Genomic DNA, 14,048 nt, shown 5'->3' on the forward strand with positions numbered 1-14,048 from the left:
GAACTCCTTCACTTGGAGTTCAACAATGGACTTTATGGGAAAGGAGGATGGTCTGTGAAACTCTTTAAAATATATGCACATTTTTTTGTATATTTGTAAGTAGAACCATTATACCTCCTGCCCCCAGGGAGAGGGTGCATAGCTTTATCATATTCTTAAAGGAATTCATGACTCTGAAAAAGTCAAGAATCACGAGTGTAGAAAATAAAAGAAAAGGGCAAAAGTCAGAACACCAAGAAATATTGGTTAAAGGGTAACAGAAGAAGAAAAACTAGCAACAGAGACTGAGAAGTTCAGTTTAAGGATGATTTCAGTTCAAAATCAAAGCAGGGGAGAGAGAAGGAGAGAGGGAGAGAGAGAGAGAGAATTCTAGACATCAAGACAATAATTGCTCGATAATATTAGATGCTGCAAAAAGGTCTTTTTGAGAACCAAAAAACAGTCCATTGTATTTGATAAATAGGGTAACATGTCTTTGCCAGAGGTGTTTCAGTGAGTGAGGTGGGGTGAGATTTTGATTACCATGGTATTCAAAGGCTCAAACATAAACCTTTTGAGGACAGAGACTTTATTTGTTCACTATATTCCTGGGACTTCACTGTATCCCTGCCACAAAGAGGCGATCAATAAATATTTGTTGAAAATTGAACAGATGAAGAAGTGGTGACCATTAATAATAAGCTACCGTTATTAACAGCTGCTTTTTGCTCTATTTCTAAGTACCATACCTGTGTTAACATCTATTAGTGGGGAAACAGTAGTGTCTCCATTTCATAAAAATGAAGAAACCGAAACTCAGAGATGTGAAATAAACTGCTTGATGCTATACAGCTACATGTAGCAATGACTGAGATTGAAACTTGGATTTGTCTGGCTCCAAAATCTTTACTTCTTCCACAACAATAAAACTTCGGGGTAGAGAGAAAGGTGTCTCTCAGTTGTTATTCCAGTTTTCCCTTATTTATTTGCTATCTTCCTTTCACTCTCTCTTGAATTCTTATTCTTCAGACACAAAGCAGAGTCTTCATAGAACTATAAAGATTGACCAATGTACCAGATTATGAAATTTTTCAGAGACAGATATGTAATCCTTGGGCTTTTTTCCCCTCATATCACTCTCTTAGCTTCCTACATTAATGCTTTTTTGATAAACATATTGCTTCTTTTTTATTCTAGAACATACTAATTCTCAGTAACAAAGGATGCATACTTAAGCAAACTAAGGAACATGAAGTCATCACTAAGAGCTCACAAAGGCCATTGTTTTGCAGCTAGCTCTTTCTATAAAGACAATAGGATTATAAAATCTAAAGAGACAAGAGAGGATATTTTCTGCTCAACCAAGCATATCTGAAACACATTAGGAGTTTGGAGACAATATTCTGTTATTATAAGAAAGGTTGCATGAACTGGTTGCAAGAAATGACATGTAAAAGAAAGATAACAATAGAAATTTAAAAAGGGTATAGATAAAAGAAAAAATATATGAACAGTAGGTTTTTATTCTTTAACTTGGTCACAGAACTCAGTTGTTGAGAACACATTGTTTTGTGTTGCCTGCATCAGTGCTGCAAAAGGTCTTTATTCTTCGATACATTAAGATAGGCATATGTTTTGTCTGTTTCTAGACAACTCAGGGTTTTTCTAGATACATTTGGTATGTTCTATCCATCCATTACTAGATGGTAATGCATGGTAGTTATAGAGAAGTGTTACAGAGTGTGAATATTATATGTCTCTAACCTCTCTCTCTCCCACTGTGTGGTTTTGGGACTAGAAAGAGGGAATGGGTGAACCTCCAAAATGAAACAATTCTTAAAGCCACTCAAGTGTTGGTGTTATGAACAATTCTGATGCGTTTCTGATACAGCCCTTTCTTCCCAATTTAATTTCTTGCAGGAAATAATGTATAGACATATTGACAATGGAAGAGAAGTCTTCGATTTAATATTTTGGTTTTTAGTTTGAATGTGATTCACACAGTCTACCACTGGACTTTCGTTGTGATATTAGATATAACAATTACCTATCTGCTCTTCTTTCTGTCTCATCATTACAATGGAGACAACGATATTATCTACTTCATAGATATTTGGAGGATTAAGATATAATATGTGTAAAGAATTTAGCACAGTGCAAGAACACTTAGCAAGTATGTAATGTTGCTGTCATCTTCATCATCATCATGAACATTATCATCATTATTGAACTCCTCTAACTCCATTCTTATGATCGTGATACTGTTACAGTTGGGGCTGATTTGAACTTTGGTGTTGCCCCAAGACCTTGTGAGGGATAATGATGCAGAAATGTAGTTAGCATTTTCCCTCAGTTCTTCCTCATTGACACAGTGAAAAATCATAGGTCAGTAAGATTTAGAAGAGATTTATTAAAAGTATATTTTAGAAAGACAGCATGCCCCAAGGAGGCACATGGTTTTAGCGAAGAGCTGTAACAGAGTGCAGCAGAAACCACCAAGATAACCAAGAAGGACAACACAAAGAAGGACCCCAGAAATGGGAATGTTTGCATTTTATTTGTGCCATAATGGGTGGTTCCAAAGGTATTCCTAGGTGATTGGCAAGTGAGGTCATTTTGATTGACACTTGGCTGCTATATAACTCTTTGCTTAGTGTGCATGTGTGTAGTACCCAGAATTCTACTACCATGGGGGTGTTCTTTGGGCAGTCTCTAGGATGGGCCCCTATTTCTTTGTTCCCCCTATCACTCATGTCTGACTCGCTACCTAATGGCTCCACATAACATGAAGAGTACAGGGCCTTTGGCATTCTTCTCAATCTGGGAAGTGGCATCATTTATGGCATGAGTCATAGGAATCCTCCTGCTGATTATCCCTGGAAGTGTCAGGTACTGTGAATCAGGAGCTGGAAAGACCGGAAAGAAAACTTCTAGAGGATAACATAGCACAGGGCCAGCAAAATATGATCTAGAGGACAAATCCATCCTGTCACCTATTTCTGTAAATATTTATTTGAATATAGCCACACCCATTTATTTATATATTGTCTATGGCTACTTTTACGCCATAATGGCAGAGTTTAGTTGCACGGACACTCTATTGTCCACAAAACCAAAAGTATTTACTATATGGCTTTTTAAATTAAAAAAAATTGCAAGCTCTTAGTTTAGTGGGAAAAATGTAATAACAACATCTGTAAAAATGTTATTAAAAGATCTGAATAATTAAGAGATCCTTGAAGTAACAGAAAATAGTTTCATGGAGGAAAAACTAGGTTTTGAAGAAACAGCTGAAATTTGTAGGGGAAAGGGGGCATTTCAATGAGTGACTTTCGGGAATAAAGTTATGGAGCCATAAAAGGTATACTTAGAAGAGTGACAAGTTCAGTGAGGGAGGATATAGGGGAGGTAAAGTAAAAATCCGAAAGTTAACTTGTGGGTACCTATGAAAGGCTTTATATTTGACATAGACAGTAAATGGCCTGTTATATCAAAATTTTAAATCAGAAATTTTATTCTATAGGCAAGGAATGGAGTAAACTGATAAACATAAGGATATTTTAAGGAATGTACCATTCAGGGCAGTATGGAGAATAAACTGGAGTGAGGTTAGAGAAGTGGTATGAAAACTATTTACCAGGATGATAAACTAGTCTAGCTATCTGATGCCTTAGAATCATTCTTTTTTCAGTATTCTGAAATCCAACCCATATGTTCTTTCTGACTTTATTTCTTACAATAAGTACAAGAGAACATCCTAACTGGTCTTTCTAGCTCTCTGAAATAATTTCTAATATTACCCTCCCTTCCTTTACTCTACCCTTTAGTCACATAAAAATATCTATCCAACATTTCCCATATTTCTATGCCTTCTTTTATATGGTCACAAGATTTCTTCAGTTACATTGGCCTTTTCCCTCTCTAAGCTGTATAAATTCTAACTTTCTTCAAGACCTGGATAAATAGAACCTCCATTATGTTCTCCAAAGTGCAAGGCATGTCTCTAGAGCATTCTGCTCAAGTGAAAATTTAAGTATCTTCCCTTGAGTCTGTCCCAAACCTGCCCAAAGAGTCAAAAATGGTAATTATTAGGCTTTTTACCTACTAGGTGAACTCAGAATTTTGAGTATTCCTATAATACTATAAATTTACCTTTACAACTGAAGACATTTAACAGACTGAATATGCCTCAGGATCTAAAGGCAACTGAAAATTTTAAATTCCAAAAATATTTGAGCAAAGCCTCAAAATAATAAGAGGCTCAATAAGAGATTAGCTGAAGGGAGCAATATTAAATAGTAAGTACTAGATGTTGGTTACTAGGGGCCAGGTCTTGTGCTAAGTGCTTCGTATGCACTGTTTTATTTAGTTTCCACAACACTTCTACATACCATTATTAACATTAGTTTAAGTATAATTATTAAAACATTATTTGTGATCCTTCACATTCACATTGCTTTCCAAGCAAAAACAAATAGAAAGATTATCCAAATTATTTTAAAAACTACCTAATGTTATTAAAAATTATGTTAGCCACTGAGTACCAAGGCCCTAGATTCTATTTTGATATTTTCTCTTGATGGTAAAACTTTTAACAAATGTTACATAACAAAATGTGAGTTCTGTTCCAAGTCTAAAAAAATCTAATCACCAAGTTTCATTTTAGTGTAAAATAAACCAGTATTTAATTTGTCTACTGAAAGAGACAGTTGGTAACAGTACCAGTTTGTTTCAAAATTTACCCTTTAACCTATATGATTCTCAAATCCTTTACTGTGTATGTGAAGTATTTTGAGCAAACTTGACAGATTTTATGACATTGTGGCAGTTGGTGAATATAATAATTGAAAGGTATAGCCAACAAAAGAGCTCAAAAATTAGAAGAGCCAGTTTATTTTAGTTCAAGAAGTGTGTGTTTTATATATGACTAACATCAAACAAACCTAGGTGTCTAGATTTGGGAAGATGACAGGCTATTCAGATTTAATTTTAAAATCCTTATTAGTATATAAAGAAGAACAGTCCTTTAGACACTGTTTTAGGACTAAATATTGCTTTTGGTTATTTGAGAAGAAAATATGGTCTACATCAAAGACTGAAAACTAGTCATCTATGAAAAGCATCCATATCCATCCACAGACATTTTCGTGTGGTCTACAATGTTACAAGAAATTTGAACTAAATATCCACATTGAGAAATTGTGAGATTTCACATAAAAGGTCCAGAATTTTGACTGCTCTTGAAAACTCAGAATATCTGGCAGCACTAGATTCACATTCCCAAATGGCATTATTTAGCAACAAATCACTGCAGCTAAGGAAAGGCTGCTACTCTCCTCATATCAGAAATGAGCACTTCAGTTTGTCAAAATCGCCACCAAGTACTCTTAATTTACCTGTCTAGCCTCTGAAAAATGGACATTTATGACTCTTGCTACGTATGCTAACTAAATTGTTGAAGAACACACATGTCTGCATATTTCATTGTTAATATCCATTCAGGATTTCCAATGCACATTAACAAAATTTTAAAAGCACATTTGAATATTAAAATTTTTATCTGAACTACTTTCTAACAATAAAAGGATTTATGAAAGTATCTTCAAAATATTCACCCTACTTAACTAATTTATTCATTTAAATCAAAATAAAGCCAGGTCAAATATTAGCATTCCATTCTATTTAATGTCTCTCCTTTGAGAGTACCACATTCTTCTTTTATAATATACCCCTTCTGTGGTTATGGTTAGGTAAAAATTCACCTTAAAACGTGGCCAACACTCACGGTCTACTTTTATAACTTGTCCCTACAGTCGCATCATTAGACTCTTATTTAATATATCGTGTTCAATTACAGGAATACTATCCTGGGTAACTGTCATTATCAATCTTCCTAACACACAGCTCTGATCAAATCACCACAATTTAAAGACTAAAGTTTAAATTACTGAGTTTGGCATTCAAGGCTCTCTATTACTTGACCCGAACTCCACAAGCTAAACTTATTTCCCACTAATCTCATTCGCATCATCTTATACTCAGGAAGATAAAACTGACTTGATTTTTCATAGGGGGGTGTCTTTGACTATACCTCTCGTTCTTCTCACTTTAAATCTCAGATTACCTTAATTCCACCCATCTTTCAAAAACTCAAATTAAATGCTTCTCGGATTAAGTGATCCCAAGACCCTACTACTTTCTCCTCTCCACATAACTCTGATCCTGCACTGTACCTCTGTACTGCTTTTAAAAAATTCTTACTTTCTACTTTTTCTGTAGCTGTTTTCACACGTCTCTTGTACCCTACTTACGGTAGGACGTGTCTGATTAATCACCGGACAGTTACAGTAAATAAACACTTCTGGTCTATGTGAATAATATCTCTTGCTCTTGTTTTGTAAGATTTGGAAGGTTACTTGCTCTACTGAAACTGCTACAAAAACTTTCAGTCTGGCAAACAAATGAAATAAAAAACAGCTTACAAGTAGATTATAAATATTTACTGAAACAATGTCCTTTAAAAATACTGAAGGGATGCTGGCACTGTATTTATAAAACTGAATTTGTAGAAACACGTACATTTGTATTGAAAAGAATGTATTCAAATTATCTTCAAAGGACACTAACATAATTTTCACACCCCTTGCTTCCTTTGACATTTTCGATCCACTAAGTCTAAGCACGAAAAATATTACGCTACCAAACCATCCTAATTAAACCCATCCCTCCAATATTTCCTAGCAGGTTCCCAAGCTGTAGAATTTTACTATACTGCTTCTAAAGAGACTACTCACATTGGCCATTTCTAGCGCAGAAGGCAGACGCAAAATATCTTTCGTTTTGTAAAGTTATTCCTGGGAAAGGACAAAACAAACGAAACAGGCTTGTGATGGATTAAGCTCTAACAACAGACCGCTCGCGTGACGCCCACCATCTCCTACCGTGTGTTCCCCCATCACGACAGGATCGAAACCCAAGCAGGCCAGAATTCAACCCCAGCGTCCACAGGGCACAGACCCCCGCCCTGGGGAAGCCCGCAGCTCTTCGCCGGCCTGGTTTGCGCCCGCTGAAGATGACTCAGACTGGATCGAGGCGGGGAGTGGGAAGCCGGGGCCAGGACAGAGTCCCGGGGGTCCAAGCGGGCCTTTTAACACAGGTCCGGGCAGCCGGACAACTACTACTCGCCAAGGTTCGAGTCGAGGAGAAGGGTGAGAAGCAAAAAGAGCCTAACGACAGAGTGACAGGATGACTGGGGACAGCAGCAGGGGCCCTGTGGGAATGGGGGCAATACCGATAGCTGTGGCCCGAAGACGGGCCAATTTGGAGGGGCTACCGCGGGCGGAAACCATCCATACCAGTCACCACCACCGCCTTCGGCAGTCCCAGACCCCGACTCTTCCGCCGTCAAAATGGCGGCGGCGACGGCAGCCGTGACAGCGCCTACGCCGGCAGTGACCAGGCTGAAGAAGTCGCTTCCGAGAGCGTTGATGCGAAGGATCGTCGAGCCGATGATGCGCACGCGCGTAGTAGGCCTGCGCAGAGCCGCCTTCCGTTGGGGAGTCCCGGGCCTACGATGTGGGAGTAGAAAAGCTGAGGCGAGGGTGACTTGGGAGAACCGGGACGAGGGCTCCTGATGTGGCTTAGGCGGTCATAGCATTTCGTTCATCAATTCCTTGATCTATTTGATAGATTCCCCTCATCCCAAGACTTTCTTACGGTCCCCAGGAGATGATAGTCTTCTGTTCTTTGTATCTTAATTGTTTCTTTTTCACGAATCACTGTTTTGGGGCATACATAGGGCACTTATGTTTTTCTCTTTGCGTACCAGACCCATAATAGCCTAAAAAATATCTGTCTGTCTATCTATCTATCTCCAATGACTCGCTTATAAATAGTATATAATTTTTATTTATCATTGTATTTTTTTAAATAACTGAAGTCCGTACTTTATTAATACTGATAGTTCTAGTTGAGTCATGTTCGGCAAGTTACTTAGTCTCTATGTTTTTAGTTTCTTCACTTCTAAAACTATAATAATAGTGCCCACTTCCTAGATTGTGAAGATTAAATCATTTAATCTAACATATTAAATCATTTAATATACATATTGCTAACACATAGCTTGGGAATCACAGAGTCTTCTGAGAAAGCCCACTGAGTTGACTGTTGAAGTTACTTAGAACTCATTTTTTTTCATGCCTCACGATTTCTCTTTCGATTTGGCTTACTTGTCCAGGTTATATAACAAGATTTCTGGTTGAATGGTGATCGTAAGCTTTGTGAGACTGAGAACCATGTGTATTCATATTTGCCATTAGAAAATCATCTGTCAAGTCCAAGTGGGCGATAAAAGGAGTCAGTGATCAACGATATGGCGTGAGGCTGTCAGGAATAACTTTATAGCAGAGGTGATGCATGAAATGTCTTTTGAAAGATGCATAGGTGTTTCCCTGAATGCCAAGATAACATGTAGAAAGGTAAGGACATTTCAAGCAAGGGAAGCAGTGTGAGCAGAGAAATGGAATCCGAAACACTGTGGGCAGCTGGGGAGACCCACAAGTAATCAAGGGATTGAGAGAGGTTGACAGGGACCAGATCATAATCAGCCTTCAGCAATACTACGTAGATGTAATCCTGGAAGCAAAGAGAAACAACTGGGTAGAGTTAAGCAGTCATGGCATTATCAAATTTGTGTCTTGAGACAATCCTTTGGCTTCAGGGTAGTGGATTGGTTTGAGAGATGTGAGATTGGAATTGGATCAGCCAGATAGGAAACTACTGCTGTGTCCATGAGAACATGAGAGCCTGATCTATGGGCAGGGGAATATTGAGGAAGCAACATGGCATAGCTATCTACTGGTTGCAGATGAAGAAAAGGGAACGAGTTGAAAATGATCCTAAATTTTTGACTTAGAATAATTGATGAATGGATTTGCTTTTGCTGAGATTGGGAATATTAATATTTGTGGAATGTATGCTATCTGGTAGCTCTCAGAGGTTTTCCCATTGCCTATTTTAATTCTCATAACAATCTAGAAAAGAGGTTTTATTATCTTCATGTTAAATATGGAGAAATTAAAGCACAAAAAAGTTAAGTGTATTACTGAAGCTTCCAGAACTCTATTTAAACTTAGGTCTGTTTTATTCAAAAATAATATTCTCTTTCCCATAGGTATTGTCTCCCAGAAGCAGAACAGGTTTTAGGAGAAAGATAGGGTTTGGTTTGGGATATCTTGAGTTTTCAGATGGCCAAGGGGGCATTCATGTGGAATTGTCAATAAGTAATTTGATAGTAGTCCTATTGCACAGAAAGTGTTTTATGTGGGAGACAGAGATTTGAGGGTCATTGACAAATAGGTAATAGTTAAAGCCAAGGAACTCCTTCACTTGGAGTTCAACAATGGACTTTATGGGAAAGGAGGATGGTCTGTGAAACTCTTTAAAATATATGCACATTTTTTTGTATATTTGTAAGTAGAACCATTATACCTCCTGCCCCCAGGGAGAGGGTGCATAGCTTTATCATATTCTTAAAGGAATTCATGACTCTGAAAAAGTCAAGAATCACGAGTGTAGAAAATAAAAGAAAAGGGCAAAAGTCAGAACACCAAGAAATATTGGTTAAAGGGTAACAGAAGAAGAAAAACTAGCAACAGAGACTGAGAAGTTCAGTTTAAGGATGATTTCAGTTCAAAATCAAAGCAGGGGAGAGAGAAGGAGAGAGGGAGAGAGAGAGAGAGAATTCTAGACATCAAGACAATAATTGCTCGATAATATTAGATGCTGCAAAAAGGTCTTTTTGAGAACCAAAAAACAGTCCATTGTATTTGATAAATAGGGTAACATGTCTTTGCCAGAGGTGTTTCAGTGAGTGAGGTGGGGTGAGATTTTGATTACCATGGTATTCAAAGGCTCAAACATAAACCTTTTGAGGACAGAGACTTTATTTGTTCACTATATTCCTGGGACTTCACTGTATCCCTGCCACAAAGAGGCGATCAATAAATATTTGTTGAAAATTGAACAGATGAAGAAGTGGTGACCATTAATAATAAGCTACCGTTATTAACAGCTGCTTTTTGCTCTATTTCTAAGTACCATACCTGTGTTAACATCTATTAGTGGGGAAACAGTAGTGTCTCCATTTCATAAAAATGAAGAAACCGAAACTCAGAGATGTGAAATAAACTGCTTGATGCTATACAGCTACATGTAGCAATGACTGAGATTGAAACTTGGATTTGTCTGGCTCCAAAATCTTTACTTCTTCCACAACAATAAAACTTCGGGGTAGAGAGAAAGGTGTCTCTCAGTTGTTATTCCAGTTTTCCCTTATTTATTTGCTATCTTCCTTTCACTCTCTCTTGAATTCTTATTCTTCAGACACAAAGCAGAGTCTTCATAGAACTATAAAGATTGACCAATGTACCAGATTATGAAATTTTTCAGAGACAGATATGTAATCCTTGGGCTTTTTTCCCCTCATATCACTCTCTTAGCTTCCTACATTAATGCTTTTTTGATAAACATATTGCTTCTTTTTTATTCTAGAACATACTAATTCTCAGTAACAAAGGATGCATACTTAAGCAAACTAAGGAACATGAAGTCATCACTAAGAGCTCACAAAGGCCATTGTTTTGCAGCTAGCTCTTTCTATAAAGACAATAGGATTATAAAATCTAAAGAGACAAGAGAGGATATTTTCTGCTCAACCAAGCATATCTGAAACACATTAGGAGTTTGGAGACAATATTCTGTTATTATAAGAAAGGTTGCATGAACTGGTTGCAAGAAATGACATGTAAAAGAAAGATAACAATAGAAATTTAAAAAGGGTATAGATAAAAGAAAAAATATATGAACAGTAGGTTTTTATTCTTTAACTTGGTCACAGAACTCAGTTGTTGAGAACACATTGTTTTGTGTTGCCTGCATCAGTGCTGCAAAAGGTCTTTATTCTTCGATACATTAAGATAGGCATATGTTTTGTCTGTTTCTAGACAACTCAGGGTTTTTCTAGATACATTTGGTTTGCAAGATATTTAATTTTCATTTGCATCTCAGGGATTGAAAGTCTTATGTAATGTCCACATGAACATTTTTTTATTTGTAAACACTGTACCATACTGAGACTTGGACATTCAAGTCCTGGCTTTTTCATACAGCTCCATGTGGATCACCATGACAGTCTCTCAACTGTGAGCCTTTAAACAGGCATAAAAATACCTACAGAAGGGTTGTCACCAGGAGGATCCAGATAATATATGTGATATGATTTATACATTTTAAAGTATTAGATAAATGCAAATATTGTTTTAGTGCTTATAATGTTGGGCTTTGCTTTTATATTGGTCTGTGGAATTCCACTAAAGCACCATTTCCATAAAAATGACTCTTAGCAAGTTGTAATGTTGCTGTCATCTTCATCATCATCATGAACATTATCATCATTATTGAACTCCTCTAACTCCATTCTTATGATCGTGATACTGTTACAGTTGGGGCTGATTTGAACTTTGGTGTTGCCCCAAGACCTTGTGAGGGATAATGATGCAGAAATGTAGTTAGCATTTTCCCTCAGTTCTTCCTCATTGACACAGTGAAAAATCATAGGTCAGTAAGATTTAGAAGAGATTTATTAAAAGTATATTTTAGAAAGACAGCATGCCCCAAGGAGGCACATGGTTTTAGCGAAGAGCTGTAACAGAGTGCAGCAGAAACCACCAAGATAACCAAGAAGGACAACACAAAGAAGGACCCCAGAAATGGGAATGTTTGCATTTTATTTGTGCCATAATGGGTGGTTCCAAAGGTATTCCTAGGTGATTGGCAAGTGAGGTCATTTTGATTGACACTTGGCTGCTATATAACATTTTACCTAGTACACATGTGCTTACTCAGAATTCAGTCTGTTATAATTAGATTCATAAACTTCCAGCCATAAACAATGTATTGTAATGAAGCTTAAATTTTGGACAAATTTGGATGGTACATTCTGTGCAGGTGTCTGTAGCTGGATTAGGCCAGCTAATATTCTGACCCTCCTGTCCTTTGTCTCTGTGGATGCAGGAGGGATTCTCTAACTACCAATATGATGTTCTTCGGGTGGTCTGTAGGCTGGGCCCCTGGTCCTTTGTTCTTCCTGTCGTTCATGTCTGACTAGCTACCTAATGATGGTGCCCTGGGTCTTCCTGTCTCTTTGGTGCCAGGAAATGGTTTGGTCCAGAAAGGAACAGGCATGGGTTTAGGTGGGAATTTCTTCAGGATGTTGGCCTGTTTTATTTCCAGCTACTTCTTTTTGAGGTGACTGTGGCAATCTTTTAGGACTCAAAACTATAGACAGAGCAGAGAACAGCAGTGAGGAAAAGATTTGAACAAAATCAGTTTACCCACTGAGTGAGAAGCATCTTATACATTCAGGATTCAAGCTGTGGTTATCTGGTTACATAAAGTATAAAGCTACCTGGGAGCTTGATAGAAATGCAGAATCTCTGGCTCCATCCCCAAACTACTGCCCCCAGAATCTGTATTTTAACGAGATCCGTAGTGATTATTACTCACTAAAGTTCTCTTGAGTGAGATTGACCAGAAGGTGGAAAAGTGATGGTAGATTTGGGGCTTGCATAATGTTATCACCAAGATATAAAGAATCAGAATCTATGAGGGGCTTAGGAAGCTGCAATTTAAGAAACTCTTCTGGGAATTTTTATGAACACTAGAATTTGAGGACTACAGGAAAACTAGAAAAACTCTGCTGAGGAGACATGCAATATACGCTGTGAACACCAGCTGTCACTACTGCACATGTTAAAAAGACCTTGGTAGTTAACAGCCAGAAAAATTATTGTAAGAACATTTTCTAAATTTCAAATGTAAAGATCTAAGGAAAATGAACTCTAAGTTAAACAGATGAGGATTATACCGTGATTTTATCAAAGATCTCTAGGACATATAAGTGGCTTACAAACAGTAGTGGTTAGAAATTTTGGGCACATGTGAATAAACCTACATCAGAAGAAGAATGTCTCACTGTGCTTGGGGAAAATAAAATGGATGTTTTGTGGTTTAAAAAATCAAACTAGACTCTACAGACTGAAAGTATATGAGACAGCTCAGTGACTCTGAGAATATCTTTTCATTTTCCTGGTTTTATGTTACAATGTTAGTTTTATGCTGGGTTTGCAAGATATTTAATTTTCATTTGCATCTCAGGGATTGAAAGTCTTATGTAATGTCCACATGAACATTTTTTTATTTGTAAACACTGTACCATACTGAGACTTGGACATTCAAGTCCTGGCTTTTTCATACAGCTCCATGTGGATCACCATGACAGTCTCTCAACTGTGAGCCTTTAAACAGGCATAAAAATACCTACAGAAGGGTTGTCACCAGGAGGATCCAGATAATATATGTGAAATGATTTATACATTTTAAAGTATTAGATAAATGCAAATATTGTTTTAGTGCTTATAATGTTGGGCTTTGCTTTTATATTGGTCTGTGGAATTCCACTAAAGCACCATTTCCATAAAAATGACTCTGGTTCTGCTAGGAGCCTATTTATTTTCCACAACAAGGTCTTCTGTTCCACCCCAAATAGAGTTGCCCTGTAAAATAAAGGACACTCAGTAAAATTTTAGTTTCACATAAACAATGAGTAATTTTTAGTATGTCTTAAATACTGCATGCCAATCTGGCAAATCTACCTCCAAGGCAAACTAAGGAAGCTGTCTCATGTCCTGTTTATAAACCCCAACCTCATCTAATAGCTCAAATCTTCTATTTTACCTGGTTTGGAAAAAGTCTGGCTCAAAGACAGGAAAGTAAGACTAAAATGCTTGGAGAGAATTATTGCTATCAGAAACCTCACGTCTTCAAAAATTGTCTAGAAATGGCTTGCATGGGCTTATACTCTAAAGTCTGCTTGAATGGAAATAGGACTTCTTAAGTAATTAATACTGAGAATTTTTTATTTGTTATGTTAGTCTGTTGATTTTTAATCATTCATTAACATCTCTTTCTCTTTCCCACTGTGTGGTTGTGGGACTAGAAGGAGGGAAAGT

The 14,048-nt window shown here is 37.2% G+C and overlaps 1 protein-coding gene across 5 annotated transcripts in view; it reads right to left on the bottom strand.

Annotated features, from left to right (window-relative positions):
* The window catches only part of MMADHC (methylmalonic aciduria and homocystinuria, cblD type), a 23,828-nt gene extending 16,331 nt beyond the window's left edge, over window positions 1–7,497 (bottom strand). For 2 of the 5 annotated variants that reach the window (XM_015596635.2, XM_015596634.2), the window contains exon 1: window positions 6,921–7,264. In XM_015596635.2, the coding sequence (XP_015452121.1) occupies window positions 6,921–6,935 (15 nt within the window). In that variant the 5' untranslated portion in view covers window positions 6,936–7,264. The other 3 variants (XM_006921059.3, XM_006921060.3, XM_025039363.1) reach the window with 3 other exon arrangements.
* Window positions 7,498–14,048: the final 6,551 nt, after the last annotated feature.

Source organism: Pteropus alecto, unplaced genomic scaffold, assembly GCF_000325575.1.
Source record: "Pteropus alecto unplaced genomic scaffold, ASM32557v1 scaffold3, whole genome shotgun sequence".
In the NCBI taxonomy this organism is placed as follows: domain Eukaryota; kingdom Metazoa; phylum Chordata; class Mammalia; order Chiroptera; family Pteropodidae; genus Pteropus; species Pteropus alecto.